This window comes from Castor canadensis, chromosome 8 (assembly GCF_047511655.1).
Source record: "Castor canadensis chromosome 8, mCasCan1.hap1v2, whole genome shotgun sequence".
NCBI classification, from domain to species: domain Eukaryota; kingdom Metazoa; phylum Chordata; class Mammalia; order Rodentia; family Castoridae; genus Castor; species Castor canadensis.
In genome coordinates this window covers 152,712,459-152,728,826 of record NC_133393.1, presented here as the reverse complement: position 1 = coordinate 152,728,826, position 16,368 = coordinate 152,712,459, and the positions used below count along the sequence as shown (strand labels likewise).

Genomic DNA, 16,368 nt, shown 5'->3' with positions numbered 1-16,368 from the left:
TTCCCAGTCCATCAGGTTCCTCCCCTCCTGCCTACTGGGTTCCACTACTGCACATGTGCTCTCTACCCATAATGCACGTTCTTGGGTGATGGTCCCTGGACCTTGAACACTGTCCCCCACCTCCCTCTCTACATGGAGAACTCTTAATTATCCTTCAAAACCTAACCCACTTTCACCTCCTCCATCCAGCTGTCAGGTAGATACATCTTCCTGTTGCCTGAGTCTGAGCACCAGAGAAGGGCAGGACATATCTGAGCCATCTTAGGTCTCTTACATCTCACCCCAGGCTGTGCCTGGAGAAAACCTGCTAAATGGAAGGGAAAGAGGATGAGGTTCATCCTGTGAGGGAGATGATGTCTGAACGTAGGAAGCATCCATTGTACAGAGTGCTTTTTCTTGTACTGAGCAGACAACAGTCCTAAGAAGGGGATCCAGCATTTATTTCCTCCAGGGCCATGGTTCAGCTGGTACTGCAGTCTCACCTGCACTGCAGCCAGCAGGTCTGCCAGGCTTCTCTCCCCCAGGCCTTTCCAGTAGGGTCTCTCCCACCTATCCATCAGAGGTTCTGAGGCTTGCCTGCCTGACCTTCCTCAGGCGCATGTCCCAGGGAGTTGCTTCCTCCCCCGCCCAGGCCCTGGCTCTTGTCCCCCAGCAAATGACAGTACACACACACACACACACACACTTGCTTACTGAGCAGTGATAGATCAGCAGCCTGTTTATGTTGGAATAAATGAGGGATGGGCCTACGTTCCCAAAGGTGGTCATACATGCCTGTTGACCTAAGCTCTTGGAAAAGAGAAAAGCCCTCCATGCTGATTGAGTGCTGTCCTCACAGGGCCTGGACAGGCACAGATGGCCTGTGGTACAGGTGAGGAGGGAGCCACAGAGCAGTGAGGCAATGGGCTTCAGTCCAGGTCTGTGCTCTTTCTGCAGCAGCATGTGCTCTTTCTGCAGCATGTGGGTACAGTGGTCAAGAGCCATTGGCTGTGGCCCTGGAGAAGGCTCACATCCTAAGACAATGTCCTGCCCATGTGGTCCATCTCCTTATGGCAGCCCCTGGGATGCCAGTGGGATGCTGCCACACAGCTGTCCTAGGCTCCCTCCTAGTCCCTAGGGGGAAGGAGAAACAGACTTGCTCTCTGATCAGGTAAGCCATGGCCCATGGACTTGTTAGCTATCTGGGGCTGAAGGTGGCACCGGACGTCCTGTTCCCCCCATTGCTTTCTCTAGCATCCCTGTGGAGGGAGGGGGGTAGGGTTGATAACTGACATACAAGGGCCTATTTAAGTTGGGTTAACGATAAACAACACTGTTTAAATGTAAGCATGTCCCCTACAGCATTTGGGACATGCTGATCAGAAAGTGTTTGCTGTTTACCTGAAGTCCAGACCTATCTGGGCATGTTGGGTAGATATTTTAACTCTGACACCCTGAGGCAAAGAAGGAAACTCTGGCTGCTCTCTCAAGTTCCCTGGTCCTCAGAGACTTCAGCATGATTGTGGTGACACCTAGTGACCAGCCTGGGAAACTTCAGGAGGCCAGGAAGAGGAAGCAAGGGAGCCCTGCAAGGGGATGGAGGCAGGTCAGAGCTCTGAGGCACAGGCTCTGGGATGACCATCAGGGTGCTAGGCCAGGAAAGGAGGCCAGCCTTTGTTAAGTGTCTCAGGCAGGCTGTCAGGAACACTGAACAGAAGGCCATCACCCTTTCCAGTCCTTCAGCTTCAAAAGAGGGTTTTCATCTCCCCAATTTACAGATAAGGAAACAGCGCTCTAAGACCATGCACCTTAGAGAAGGCTGGCATGGATGACACAGAGCAGTGGAAACCATGCAGCCCATCTCGGTGGCCCTGGCAGCTCTGCAAATAGGTGTCCACATGTGTCTGTGCAGACTGCTGCTCAGTCATCATGACTGTCAGAGAGGGAACACCCCCATTTCATGAAGGCAGCTTTCCAGGGTCCCTGTGCCAGAACAGGTCAAGGTGACAGGTTAGGGGGCTGGAGTCCGAGGCTACAGTCCTTCCCTGCTTTTCAGAAAGCAGGCCAGCCCTTCACTCTCATCTGGCATGCCAGGGCCAACCACAACCATCCATCCATCTATGTACCTGGTGCCTGTCCCTTGCCCCCAGGGAGCAGCTGTGGCACTGAACTTGGTCTCAGACTGAAAGTGAGCCTGACAGAGCAGGCAGACCTCTCGTTCTGTTCACCGCTCAGCACAAGCCAGTACACAAGTGTGCTCAGCTAGGTTTGTAGCGTAAGTGGATAATGTGTGAGCCAGAAAGCCCGGTGACTGTCTCCAAGTGAGAGAGAGCAGCAGTGCCTTTTGTGAGCCACCTCCTGATGGGACAAGAAGAGTGCTGAGCTTGTGACTTGGGTTGCTTATGGGCTTGGCACTAATACTGAGTGACCAAGGAAAGTCACTGCCACATGACCCAGGACAGCCACCTTCTTGCAGGCTTTAGCTTCCTCCATGCTCTGAGGTCCTTCTAGCTCCTGCTTTCCGCACAACCCTCTGTCTGTCTGCCATGTGACCCAGAACATGACAGCCACTTCAGAGTATGCCTGTGGCCTTAACCAGTGACATCCACCACGCAGTCCACAGGAGTTGTTGAGCCCCTACTTCAGTGGTCAGTGGAATGCAACCTTGGCTCCTGAGACAAAGAAGGCCCCCTGGATGTTTGTGAGATGGATGGACCCAGAAGGCGGGCACTGGGACCAAATGATATAGCTGAGCAGTGAATGCTAAGGGGTGGGTGCACACACTAAAGGTCTTGTCCTCTCAGGGCCCTGGAGGCTGCTGAGCTCTGCAGGAGGGGCTTGAGCAGAAAAGCCCATGCTGCAGGCATGTGAGGTGAACCAGCCTCTGTGCTGGGTCACATACCCAACTGGGACCCAGAGCCCCAAGAGGCCCCAAGGGAGAAGCTCTAATTCCTGCACCTGACAAAGCAGAGGGGTAGTAGAAAGGAGGGCGAGAGAAGTAGAGGGGCCCTTCAAGGGGCTATCAAGGCTACCAGGTGGGTACAAGGGCTGTTGGGGTGGGAGCATTGAGTTGGATTCCTGCTGCACCTCACAAGGTGGGAGACCAGGGCTCCGGGGTCCCTGCCACTTGGCCACCAAAATGTTCAGTAAGGGAGGATTACAGAGGGAGCTCTGAGTAGGTGTAACGCCCAATCTGTGGTCAGTCCTGCTTCCAAGTGGGGCTGCCTGGGCCTGCAGTCAGCTGAGGGTCTAGTCTGAGCAGCCAAATTCCAGTGCCCCTCAGGCCTGGATTTGCCCTAGAGGACATCAGTTGGGGAGTCTAGGTGGGGACAGAGCCCTGCATTTCTGCTGAAGCCAGGCCACATGAACAGTGGCTCTTGGCACCCTAGGGGCCAATGCCATTAATATGCAATTAAGGGCCAAGGCTGGGTCAGACTGACTGGCAGGTGGGCCACAGGCCCCCTACAGCCAGGGGCCAAGCCCAGGCTGGGAGACAAAGGCCTGAAGCTGCCTAAGCATTGACCACTGTGGGGCAGGGTCAGAAAACACAGCACCCTGGAGAAGGCATATAGGAGGTGGCCTTGGAGAGGCTGTTTAGAAGTGGGGAAATGGCTGTGGTGGCAGGCAGCTGGGTCATTCTGGCTGAGGAATCAAACCAAGAAAAGCTAAGGGAAAGAAGGGCTGGCCAGGGGGCTTCCCTACCCCGTCCCTGCCCCCACCCTCCGGTGTGCAGATATATCCATAGCCTCTGGGAGTCCATAAGGAAGACAGGTTCTGGGTCAAGCATGGGTTTACAGTCACCCTTCCTCACCATGCCCTCTGGGCAAAGTACCATTCTACTCTGCTCACTTGCAAATGGTTGGAGGGGAGGTCAGGATCACTTATCAAAGAGGCTTCAATATTATTGATGTAAAGTGCTTAGTGTGCAGTTGGTGCTCAATAAATGGTAGTTCAGGTTGTCATCAGCCTACAGCAAGTTTCTGAGGGGCTGAGTTGCCACCATCCCATCTGGCTTCCAGTCTTACCCTAGCTCTGTCATAGGCCTGTGCCTGCCTCAGGGTTCTTGTCTGCTTAGGGTATGTAATACCACAGCATACATCCCCCGAGTGTTGGCCTGGGCATAGCTAGCCTGATGACTTATCTGCAGGTGTGGCAGGGAGCTCAGCCCCTAGGCAACTGCCCTTGTTGTCACAGTCCTCTCTCCCCCCACACAACCCCTGCAGTTGCTCTTGGGACACTTGGGCTCCTGGCACTCATGGTTCCCCATATTTAGAGTGAGGAGATGCTCTTGGGTGAGGGCCCTGCCTCACCACACAGGGCCTTTCTGATGTCTTGGTCCATCCTCTTCAAAGTCCATACAAGCTGAGTTTGCTTTCCCCTGCCTGGCTTGGGTAGCCTGCAGGCCTGGACTGCCTGAGGCAGAGCCTCCTCCTAGTCTTCAAGGCTCCAGGGTCTTACTTGGCTCCCTAATTTTCTATTGAGGAAGCAAAGGAAAGGCAAACCCCTTTCTTTCAAGTTGGGGGGAGGGGGCAGACAGGGAGCAGGGCAGTTGTTCTTTTCTCCTGCTCCACATTCCCAGCCTGCATCCCTTCCCTGTGTTTGAGGGACACAGAAGTACAAAGTGGTAGTACTGATGAAGTTACCATAGCAACAGAGAAGGGGGCTGCACATGGAGTATGCACCTGAGACACAGAACCTAGGACCATTCAGGTGGAAACCAAGGCTCAGAAGTGAACTGGCCGAGGTCACACGGCACACGGCAGAGTCTGGCTGTGGAGCAGGGGATGTGGCAGCAAAGTGCCTGTCTCCTCATTGCACTCAGATGGGCCTGATACCAAGGAGACGCTCACTCCAAATTTGCAGAGCATAATTGGATTTGGATGGGTTGGATCAGATTAGATTTGACCTGGCGGGCAGCCTGGCCTTACGGGCACCAGACCTCTGCAGACCAGGACTTCTGGGAAGGCTCTGAAACATCTCAGATTCCCTCAAAGAGGAGAGAAGAGCAAGATTTTCTTCTGATCCTGGCACTCATGATTCCCCATATGTTCTGGGCTCTTATAGTTTGGCTCCCAAGAGTAGATGTGATACAGCAGGGGGCCATGGGAGTACAGATTGAGAAGGGCTCTTCAGTCCCACGAGCTCACAAAAGCTCTATGCCAGCCCTGGACTGGGCCCCTGGATGTGGGGCTGGATGGTGACTGGACTCAGAGGGGACTGGCTGCTCATAGGAGTTGGGGTGGGAATGAAGCAGCTTCCAATTAGGAGCCCAAAGCAGTCTTCTGGGACAGAAGTGGTTGATACCAAGTACCTCACATTCCCTCACCTTCGAACCTCCACTTGGCCCTGAGGCCCTTGTGGCAGCCATCCAGAATTCTACCTACAGGAGAGGACAAGGTGGCTTCCTGCTCTTAGCTCACTGCCCTCAGGACAGCACTCTTAGAAGAGGGCAAGGAGGGAGTCCACCATCATTCTTCCCTGAGTTTAGAAGCCCCATGTGCTCCAGGTGGTAGAGTGGATGCCCAATGCCTGCCCTAGCCTGCCACCCAGTCCCTGTGCCCCTGCTGCCTCCTCTGTATGGTGAGAAGTTGAAGTGAGCCCTAAGTCCATGACACCATGCTAAATGAAGAGGAGAAGGAGACTTTTCCACAGTGATTGCCGAACTTCTCAGAACCTTTAATGTTCGTGAACTTCCTATGTCAGGCACCTGAAATGTATTCATAGACCACAGAGCCATACGTACAATATTCTCGCATTGCCCTTCAATAGACAGTGGTTTTGACCTGCTCTTAGACAAGATTCCTTTATTCCTGTCCCTCTTCTCCTTTTCTACCCTTCTCTCTTTCCCCACTGGTCCTCTTTTTTCTCTCAGCCACTGTTTGCTGAGCCCTCGCCTTGTGCTAGGCCCTGTGCTGGGGACTCCACCAAGATTGGGTCTCCCCCAAGTTGCCTAGGGCTGGATGAAGAGACTGACATAAGCAGCCATCCCATTTGGTCCTGCAGAGAAGAAGGTGCAGAGAGAAGCACCATAGTAACAGTGACACTTTGTGGAGAACCTGCTCTGTGCTACACTTTAGTCCATCTGCTCTGAGCTTCTCAGCAGCCCTGAGAGGTGAAGAATATGCCATTTCCCTTCCACATCTGAGCAGGCAGTGGTCCATGAGAGGCCCCTGGCCCTCCTCTGCTGCAGTCTCCTCAGGGTTCCCTGATGGTGGCAAGCGTGGCCAGGACATCTGAGGGCTCCCGGTGGCTTTTTATGTCCTCATTTGGTGAGCACAACCATACTCTGGTGCTGGCACCCAGCCCTGCCAGGACACCTGCTGCTGAGGAACCAAGTGGCCCCAGACTGAGCATTGTAGCTGTCTTTGGAGTGGTCATTCTCGTCCTTTAAAATGTGGCAGTGGTGGTGCCCCAGTACCTCTCATTTGCCCAGAAGCACTCAGACCACGTGGATCCCAGCCTCCCTCTGCAGCAACCAGCTGGCCACACAGCCACTTATCCCAGCCCACCCAAGTCCCTGCAGCTGCCAGGGCTTCAAGGGTGCACCCCTCAGGCCCACCTTCCCCTTGTTTTGAAAAATACACTTTTTGATAAAAATATATATGTTAACATACAATATGTTTTTAATTCTATTTTTAAGTTCCTTTCTTATATGGTAGATAATCAGTAACTACAACACACAAATATGTACATCAAAGCTCTGGAACTTCTGGGAATACCGAGTAGAGAGTCATCTCCACCTCACTGGAGACAGAGGGGCTCCTATGCTGGAGCTGGGGCTGCGAGACCCAAGCAGAAAGTGCAGGGGACCTGAATGGAGCCATAGTGAAGAGGCTCAGCCCAAGCCCTCGGGCTCCAGGGGAGAGGGAGGCCCTTTCTCTCCCACAGTTGTTGAGAGGACTGAGGTTGAGACCTTTGGGACCATAGATGGGCTTGGGGTTCACCCTTCCCAGCTGTGCAGCATCACTGCTGATTGTCACATGGACTGTGACTTACTATACTTGATAGTCATGCTAGATTACGGCTCCAAATTATCCTTTGCCAGCAAATAACAAGGCTGACCTCTTGGCTCACAATTAAAGTCTGTATGCTCAAAAGGAAAGATGACAAGTCCGTGAGAGGGAAAAGATGGGGTGATTTCTAAAGCCTAGTACTCTGTGGTCCAAGGTTCAGGGACTCGTAGGCTCCCCAGTGACAAGTTTATGGCTGGTGATGATTAGCAGGGCTTCTCGTAAATTGTGATTCTTTGGCTGGAAATGGAAATTCAATCTCCCTTCTTCATCTCACATAAGTCTGAGCTAAACAGGGCCAGCGGGCTCTTCCCAGCCTAGGAAGAATCTGCTTACAGCATTGTGCTGGGCCAGCCAGGGGGCAGCTCTGGGAAATTAACATGGTGTAGGAGATAGGAGTTGTAGAGCCCAGGCGTCAGGAGGCTTTGCAGAACTGATGGAGTCTCAGACAGGCCTAGGAGTTCATTTATGGGAACCAGGAGAGGGTGTCCCAGGAGGGAGAAGTAGAGGTGGGGGAGGGGATGGTCACCTGTCAAGGATGATCATTGGCAGTGTGAGATTCCATCCCAGGGTGTATGTGCTTAAGGCAGGGGTAGATGGGTGGGACAAGCTGGGAAGAAGTGGAGCTGTAGAAGCCCCATGAGCAGGAATGAAGGGTAGCCCTGGGTTCTGAGCCTCCATTTACAGTAGCCCTTAATGATCATCTGGGAGGCTAGTCACACCCTTGCCAGGTAGGAGTGCCCCAGAAGACCTGGTGAGAACCTGAATGTGTCTCAGTTCCCAAGAAAGTCCCTCTCTTGAAAGCTACCTCTAGTGGGACTTCCAGCCTGCCAGGGCCCTAGCTGGAAGCCACCTTTCTCCAGATGAGCAGAGGACAGTCAACCTTCAGAAGTCAAGGCCCTGGACTGGAGGTGTGGCTCAAGCAGTAGAGCACTTTGCAAGTGCCAAGCTCTGAGTTCAAACCCCAGTCCCACAAAAATAAAAGGAGCGGGGCCTATAGAGACACCTGGTCTATTGTTGAATGCCTGCTGTGTGCCTGGGATTTTCCTTCCCTGTGACTTCATTTAATTTGCACACATACTCAGAGAAGCAGTGGTTATCATGCCCATTTTACAGATGAGACTTCAGAAGTATAACAGTTGTCTCCAAGGCACACAGCTAGTGGGAGAGGCCAGGTCCGTACCCATGTCTGCCTGACTTTATGGTGACTTCACTAAGAAAGCAACCTGCTAAGGCTAGCTCATATCCACTTAAGAGCCCAACGTGCACACTGCAGCCCAGCTCCACTCAACTGAAAGTCAACTGAGGCGAGTGTTTACACACAGAAGTTGTTAAGGGCTGAAGACCAGTCCCGCCTGCTGGTCATTAAGCAGTGATCAGCACACACCTCTGCCTGTGTGACCATGCCACAGTGCAATGAGAGAGGAGAGGGTCAGTGTCTTCTTAGGAAATGGAAGCTTCCTGCAAAGAGCAGATAGTTGGCATGCTTTATGTAATTAATTACTGGTTACATAGTATACTCTGCATCAGTGCAACAACTTAACCTGAATATGTGAGAAAGCCAAGATGTAGAAATAAGAGTTGTAAAACCAGGCGAGATCAGCTCTTACCCTAGAGCTGAGCAAAGTGTAGGCTACATTCATTTCTTTCTTTTTTTTTCTTTTTGGGCTGGAGATGGAACCCATGCTTCACACATACTAAGCAAGCACTCTGCCACTGAGCCACCCTCACAGCCCTAGACTTTTTTATCTGTATGATAGCTTCCAGGGAATTAATATTTTTAAATACATTCTGCATTGTATTGCTGTGTGCCCTGTCTACAAGGCAAAAGGTCAAGATTGGCTGTCCTCCCCTGGGACAAGAAGCCAGTGTGTCTCCTGGGGAAACGAGGATCCCTATGTGTTCACCACCTATGGGTTTCTCTCCGTGCTCCAAGGCCACTTTGCTTCCCATGCTCCTTGAGGTCGGTAGTGGCAGTGAGGTTCCAGAGCCCATGTGCACACAGTCAGTGGCCCTTCCCTTTCATCTGCCTGTGGCCTCTTGATGGACTTGTGACCTACCGCCTCTCACTTGACCCCTGACCTCATAAATTCTGGAAACTCCTCACAAATCACCAGGAAGATAAACATCAACTGGGGTCACCGGAAGGAGGTCCAAACTACTCCCAGCAGACAGGGAACGGAGGCAGAGCCTGCTAAGCAAGGGAGGAAAGTGTCCTTTTTGAAACTACAGTGACTAAGCAGAGGGGCAAGTGGCGCTGACAGACAGCAGTTCTGCAGACCTCAGCCCGCAACCCACTCTCAGGCAGGAGCCTTGCCTCTGTAGGTCCTGAGTTGTATTTCCAGCTCAGCTCCCTGAGCTCTAGACCTGGGCACAGTGGCCTTGGAGTGTCACTAAGAAGCACACCTGTGTCTGGGAGCTGGGGGGGCGTGTGCACATGTGTGTGGCATATGCAGTAGCCATGCAAGCACACACTGTTGGACTGTGCCATTTCATTGACTATCTCTTTGCAAGCCTGAAGTTATGTCTCTCCCTCTGTCACTGGTTCCCAACCCAACCTCTCTTGTCTGTCTCTCTTCCCAGAGGGTATGAACTGCATGAACAAAGACCATGGCTGTGCCCACATCTGCCGGGAGACGCCCAAAGGTGGGGTGGCCTGCGACTGCAGGCCCGGCTTTGACCTTGCCCCAAACCAGAAGGACTGCACACGTAGGTAGATGGAGGCAAATGGGTCAGACACCCCCATGCGTCTCCCGCCATTGCTTTGTAGTCAGGAAGGGCTTTCAGCCCATGGGGTGGAGAAAAGGGCAGGGTCTGTGGAGGGACCTGGGGGAGGCTGGAGGGACAGTGGCTGTGGCCCGGGGCTTGGGGTTTTCCTACCATCACAACCTCAAAAGTTGGCCTGGACCTTATTCGGGACATGAGCCTGAATTCTCCTGTGGGCGTGGAGGGTCAAGGGCTCAAAGTTCTAAAGGCCGTAGGTCCTCCCAGGCCTACGGCCCTCAGTAAAGGGACAGAATAGAGAAGCAGAGGACAGTGATCCTGGGGGAGTCCTGTCCTTGGCAGCACAGACCTTATTTCTAGGGTCAACAATCAGAATGCACAGTGACCGCTGCAGGGCTAACTGCAAGCAGTGAGTCCCAGGCAATCTGGGCTAAAGGACACCTCTAGCCAGAGGTGCCACTTCAGGACCTGCCTGAAGGTCTGCTGCAGGATTCAGTGTAACCCAGCCTTTAACACAGGCCCCAGATCCTAGCAGGCGCCCAGCCACGAAGTGAAGGGGGACAGGGCTAGATACACTCACCTGTCCCCAGAGTTTTGGATCCAGTATATCCTCCTGACAGCTGTTGGGGAAAATGGTGGGATGTGACCTCTTGCTCACTGGGGCCAGTGATACCCAGATTGACATTACCTGAGTTGATGTCATGTCTGCTCTGAGTCTGCCAAGAACCAAGAGAGGCGGCGGTTAGCATTTTCCATCTCAGCAAGAGGCAAAGGCTTCATCAGATTTTCTGTGTGATGTAAAAAATGAGATCAAGGAGCCTGGTTCCAACTCTCCCTAGAGAAAATATCCTCACCTGAGCTACAGAAGTGAGAGACTAATAGCCAGCATACAGGATGTGACCTTTTTTCTTTCCTCATCCTGTGCAGAAGTCACCATCCTAAGTCACTGTGACTCTCAGTTGTTACCAGTTCTCCCATAGGCACCTCACCACATCTTTCCCAACTCAAGCTCACTTGAAACAGTTGCCAAGGTCCTGGGGGCCCACATGCACCTGGCACTGTCCCCAGGAGCTCATGCCCCAGCCACCATGTGTGATCCTTGCATTCCCCAAAGCAGGGACTTCCTTCTGCCCTGGGTGTGGCAGAGATTTGGACTGGCTTTCATCTTTGCCTTTGGCTCTTTCCCATGGGAAAATAAAGGTAGGCATGTGTGCTGTCACCAAAGCAGAACAAACAGGGCTCCAGCTTGGCCCGTCTCTTCTTCACCATATGGATGCCTTTAACTGCAGAGAAACCACCTGCCCCCAGCCACTGGCACAGCAGAAGACACTAACTCCAGCTCTCCATGTCCTACCATAGAGTGGTCTGAATGCCCTCATGAGAAAGGGCCAGGACATCCTTCAGTCAGAACATGGGCTAAGCTGGGCGTGGAGACAGGGCTGCCAGCCAGCCTGGCTGGGACCAGCTTGCTACCTAATTCTATAATCCACCTGGGACAAATGCCTCACAGGGGAGGTTTGCCCAGAGCATCTCCTGAGGGGGCTGACTGTTGGAAGGGTCAGGGGCAAGGCAGGATCTGTGAGCAGCTAAGATCTCCCACCCCCATCCTAACCACCCCTGGGTCAGGGACAGGCTAAATCCAACCCCAGGAACATTTGCTCATTCAAGGATCCATAGTCCAACCCTTGCTACCAAGGTGTGAAGAGCCAGATATGATATCTGGAGCCAAGGAGTGGGTGACAGCCCAATGACCCCCAGGAAGGGGCTCCCCAGCCCATACAGCTGCTGTGTGACTCATGATGCAGGGTTAACAGTAGCTCAGAGGCCTTCACTGAAGCCCTTGTGGTCACTGCAGTCCAGAAACTTGGTCTGGGGCTGAGCTGGGGCTAAGCCAGCCTCTCTGGACCAGGGTGATAGAGGGAGCTGCAGGGCTCTGCACCAAACTCCCTCATCCCTCCAGAGCCCAGGAGCCCTGCCAGAGGTGAGGACCTTTGTCCGTGCCTCTGGTCTGCCCAGAGCTGGGGGCACATGGACTTCCACATACAAGCTGAAGCCTCAGCCCTTGGGGTTCTGACATGCACATAGGCCTGTGTGGAGGGAGCAGGGGACCTTGGAGTTACCTAATTAGTGTCACTTTCAGGAGCAGCCCATCTCCAGGAGCCCAGAGTTGAAGAGGAACTGTCCACAGTGTTCTCACTGTGTCTCCCCAGCTGTACCCATACTCACTCTGAAGGGGACACTCAGTCCTGGAAAAGCCCATGACATCCAGCCCAGGGCAGGCTCCACCTGAGCTCCTCCCCTTACCTAAATCTGTGAAAGCCTGCGACTCCTGAACTCTTGGCTTCCCTGGGTCTCTTCCTTTTGGAGAGACTGAGCTGTTTCAGAGAGGAGAGGCTGGGCTGAGGATGCTGGCTCCCCTGAGTGTTAAGAGGAGAGAGAGGCGTCCCTGTGGAGAAGGGGGCCGAGGGTTCTGCTGAGGCCCTACTCAGGTCTCCTGAAGCATTTTCCAGGCCCTTGAAACTTCACTCTGGAAGTCGAGTCAAGAGGAGGCTGTCCAGGAGAATCCCTGGTTACTGAAGACAGTGTCTTGGACACTGGGGACACCTGTCCCTGTCAAGCCATTCTCTGTCATCACTTGCTGTGGAGACTGCATGTGTCTGAGGCTCAGAGGCCACCTGCTTTCAGTAATGCTCATGGTGCTCTCATGAAGGAGAAGCTCCTGAGAGGTGCCGCTGCAGAAGTCACTTGTGAAATGTTTGAAGTCCTTCCTGGGAAATTGCCACCCATGACATCCCAGTCATTCCAATGAGTGGGCAGCCTAGCAGGATGTGGTTCTTTCAAACTCTCACCATTTGGAATTTGGGGCCCCTTTGACCAGGATTGGTCAGAGATGTCCTTTTGCTCATCATTAGGGTTTGCCAAGTGAGTAAAGAGTATAGACACAAGTGTGGCCCAACAGTCAAAGTATCCAAGAAGGCAGGCTGTCCTCCAGACCCTGACTTGCCATTAGCCCTCAGGTAGTTGGCACCTTGCAGCCCCTTCACAGCCATCATAAAGCAGGGGCTCCCAGGGCCCCTGCCAGAGAGGTTTTGGATCCCTTTGTTGTCTCCTAGAAAGTGGTAAGTTCTTTCAAATAACCTTAATTTGTCCTTTTTTCTACTTCAGCCAGCTCCTTTTTGTCCAGCCCGCTTCTCAGCAGAGCAGGCTGCTGATGTTGTGGAATACCTGGGCTCGGCTGTTTTGGACTGAAAGGTGCCAGATCCTCCAGGCATAGATGGTGCCAACCATGTGACGTGGTTTACATAGGTTATTCTCAGCAGCACACCACAGACTGCAGACCCTGACTTGTATAAGTTCTGTCTGTCTGGGCATTGCCAAGCTCTGGGAGGATCCAAGGATAGGAAGGAATAGAGCTTGAAATGGCTAGCCACTGGGGTCCAGGAAAGGTAGACATTGTGGGCACAGCCCTCCACACATCCCAAACACAGGCAGAGAACAGAGTTCTGCCAGAACTAAGAAAACAAGTGTCACCTCAAACCACAGCCACCATCTCCCCACAACTTGTTGAGTACATCCTGGTGCTGGCGGACGATTGCCCATGAAAACAGGCAGTGTTCAGGTGCCTTGCGACCTAGGAAGGATAAAACTGTCCAGCTTATCCCATCTGGGCGCATAACTGTGGAAGGCTCTGTGGAAATGTACAACACCAGAGTCCATTCTCAGCCCCGCCTCATTCACCTCTAGGGACAAGCAGTTCCATTGGAGACCCTGGAGGTTCTCCAGGGCAAGGAAGAGTGTGTGCTGCCCGAAAAACTCAGCAAGCCATTCACTGGCCACTGCAGGCCCTCACTTTCCTCTCCTACCCCCAAAAGAAACAGCCAATGCTAACAAACTAACCGTTTCTGTTGTCATTCTGTTTATACACACGTATGTACACTTGGGGCCTAACTAGTAACCTGTAACTATGGAAACGGAGGCTGCCAGCACAGCTGCGAGGACACAGATACGGGCCCCATGTGTGGCTGCCACCAGAAGTACGCCCTCCACACTGACGGTCGGACGTGCATTGGTAAGTAGGTGCTGCTGCCTACACCAACTCAAGCCATCCTGTTCCCATGGGTGCCCCATGCAGTCCGCGTGTCCCAGGCAAAGCAGAAGGGAAATAAGAAAAGGAAGTCCCCACAGTGGTGATGAGGATGGCAGGCATCCCCAAGGGCAACTTTTGTGGAGACTTATCCTGCATCCCAGAGACCCTTGGGACCAAGTTCCCCAGGGACCCCTAACTCAGGCCTCCCTAGTGGGGTTTCTGCTGTCCTGGTCCTCTATGCTGGGCCTGCTATGGGGCAGGTGGTCTCTGTGCCTCCAAAGTATATTGTCTGTCCTGAAGGACAGGTGTTCCCTCATTTAATCTGTGACCACTGTGAGTTCTGTGTGCTGCTCACAGCAGTCTGGAAACCCAGATGCTTCCTCAGAACATGGAATGGGGAATCCAGGTAGGGTGTGGGTACTTCTGACTGCTTTTCATCCCAAGCCAACCCAGCTCTTGAGGGATCCCCCTGCCCCACGTCCCTTGTCAGCGACATTCCCTCCCTGTCACTGCCTGCTCTATGGAATCCTGACAAGACACAGCTACCTCCTTCTTCCAGGCCTGAATCCCCAAGTTGAGGGGCTTGGATATTTGTGATTATTTCATGCTACTGATACTAGTAGTTTTTTCTCCCACATAAAAATAACAGATTTTTTTTTTAACAGAAAAAGGGAACTTTCTGGGCTGGGGACATGACTCAGGTGGTAGAGCACCTGCCTACCAAGCGGGAGGCCCTAAGTTCAAACCCCAGTACCACTCGCCCCACCAAGAAAAAGAAAAAGAGCATTGCAGAACTAGCACCCAGAGTTCACCCTCTTTTTCCCTCCACTGTTTTGGACCCATGCATCAGTGCTCATGGCTGTGGTTTTCTGTGGAAGCTCCACTTCTTACTTTGGGCTCAGGAGGTGTTTCTTGAGGGACTTTCAACTGACAAGAAGGGGGTTGGTGAGCACATGGAAGCACAAGAGACCCAGGGCTGCTGCCGCATTCTGTCCCATGACTGCTCCTTCGTGTTTCCAGGAGCTGGGCGCTGGTCGGGTGGGGGTACCAGGCCATCCCCTCTGTAGTTGGGGCTGTCATCCCAGGGTGCTGCTGCCTGCGGTGGGTCTCCCTTCCTCTGTGTGATCTCTTCTCAGACAGCCATTTTTATTTCATTTTATCTCATTCCTCCTGCTTCTCTGGTGATGGTCCCTGATTGCCTGTCTTGTCTGATAACTGATGTTCATTAATCATTTTCAGAGCCAAAAGCCAAAACCAAACCAACCAATCAAAACAAAAAAATTTTTAAGTCAAACTGGGTCTCAGACCAGTGTCTCTATTGCAGCCTGATCCCACCTAGAACCTCCTGTCCTCCAGCTTCTCTCCCTTCGCTGTCCTGCCCAGACACCCTGGCCTCCCTCCTGTCTCGTCTGCTTGAGGTCTCCTGGGGGTTTGCCGTCTCCAGTGGAGCCTGCCCTGTGGCTGCTGGACCAACACATACAGCTGCTGGGCAGACATACCCCCAGCCTGTGTCTAACACCTCTCTTGTCTGTGTCCTTCTGATTCATCCTTTATCATTTTTTAAATTTTTCAACGTCTGCTGCATGTGACAGTCCCTGCTTGGATCTAACTTCCCAAACTGGTGCTTTCCCTCCCCTCTCATGAGAAACTGTTTTCCTACCTAGCTCCCACCTCTGTGGCTTCCACTCCAGGCCAGGAGGAGAAACCCTTCCCCTGACTTTGCTCACTGCCATGTGCTCCACACCTTTGGGAGCAGCATCTCTGCACATTTCCAACTGAGCAGAGAAGCTCAAGCTAGCTAACCTTTCTGTGCCCCTTAGGAGGCATCTTGGCATAGCTTTGTGCCAAGCAGCCAGAGTTTTCCTGGCCAGCTGGGACCATTTCTTTCCTGCACGCTCCTAAAATGACTGACCCCTCTGCAACCCCTTGTTGAGCACTTGAATGTTTAGCTCTGGTCCTCTAGACAAGCAGGCAACCAGCGCTGCCCATATCGGTCCCCTGGTCTTTCTGTGTCTGTCCAATGGGATCCATTGTTGTGTGGTGTGGTGGTGGTGGTGTGTATGTGTGTATGTGTGTGTGTGTGTCCCTCCGTATGCTTCAATCTTAATTTTGCATGAGTGACACACTTTCACGTGCTTGTGACAAAGGCATCTGCCATTCCAGGCACATCCATCACCGGACCTCGCGGCCCTGTCCCCTGTCCTGTGCCTGCCTAAGCCGTGGGTGTCTGTAACTGCTTGTCTCTGTGAGCCATGGTGTGCTGTCTGCCTCTGTGGCCTCTGTGCCAGGCCTCCTGCTCTGACCTCAGCCACATCCACTGTGTGTCTGCATAGGGGCCTGTGTCCCTCCGTGTCTAGGTCATGTTGTGGCCACCCCTCCTTGTCTGCACGCCCTCCCCAGCCCCTTGCTGCCTCTTCACTTTGCCCTGTGCACACCGGCCTGGAGGTTCCTGGGACTGGCTCCTTGGCAAGGACGCCATGCTGACCCGGCATGCTGTATTGGCTTTGTGTGCGCCACGCCGAGAGGCTGACTGTCTTGGGCCGTGGGAAGTGGGCTCTCATTAACCAC

At 53.1% G+C, this 16,368-nt stretch overlaps 1 protein-coding gene across 4 annotated transcripts in view; it reads left to right on the top strand.

Moving 5' to 3' along the window:
* The window catches only part of Scube1 (signal peptide, CUB domain and EGF like domain containing 1), a 114,928-nt gene that overhangs the window by 51,336 nt on the left and 47,224 nt on the right, over positions 1 to 16,368 (top strand). For all 4 annotated transcript variants that reach the window (XM_020174177.2, XM_074084634.1, XM_074084635.1 and 1 more), the window contains exons 5-6: positions 9,573 to 9,698; positions 13,666 to 13,782. In XM_020174177.2, coding sequence (XP_020029766.2) covers positions 9,573 to 9,698; positions 13,666 to 13,782 — 243 coding nt within the window. The remainder of the gene's footprint in view (positions 1 to 9,572; positions 9,699 to 13,665; positions 13,783 to 16,368) is intronic.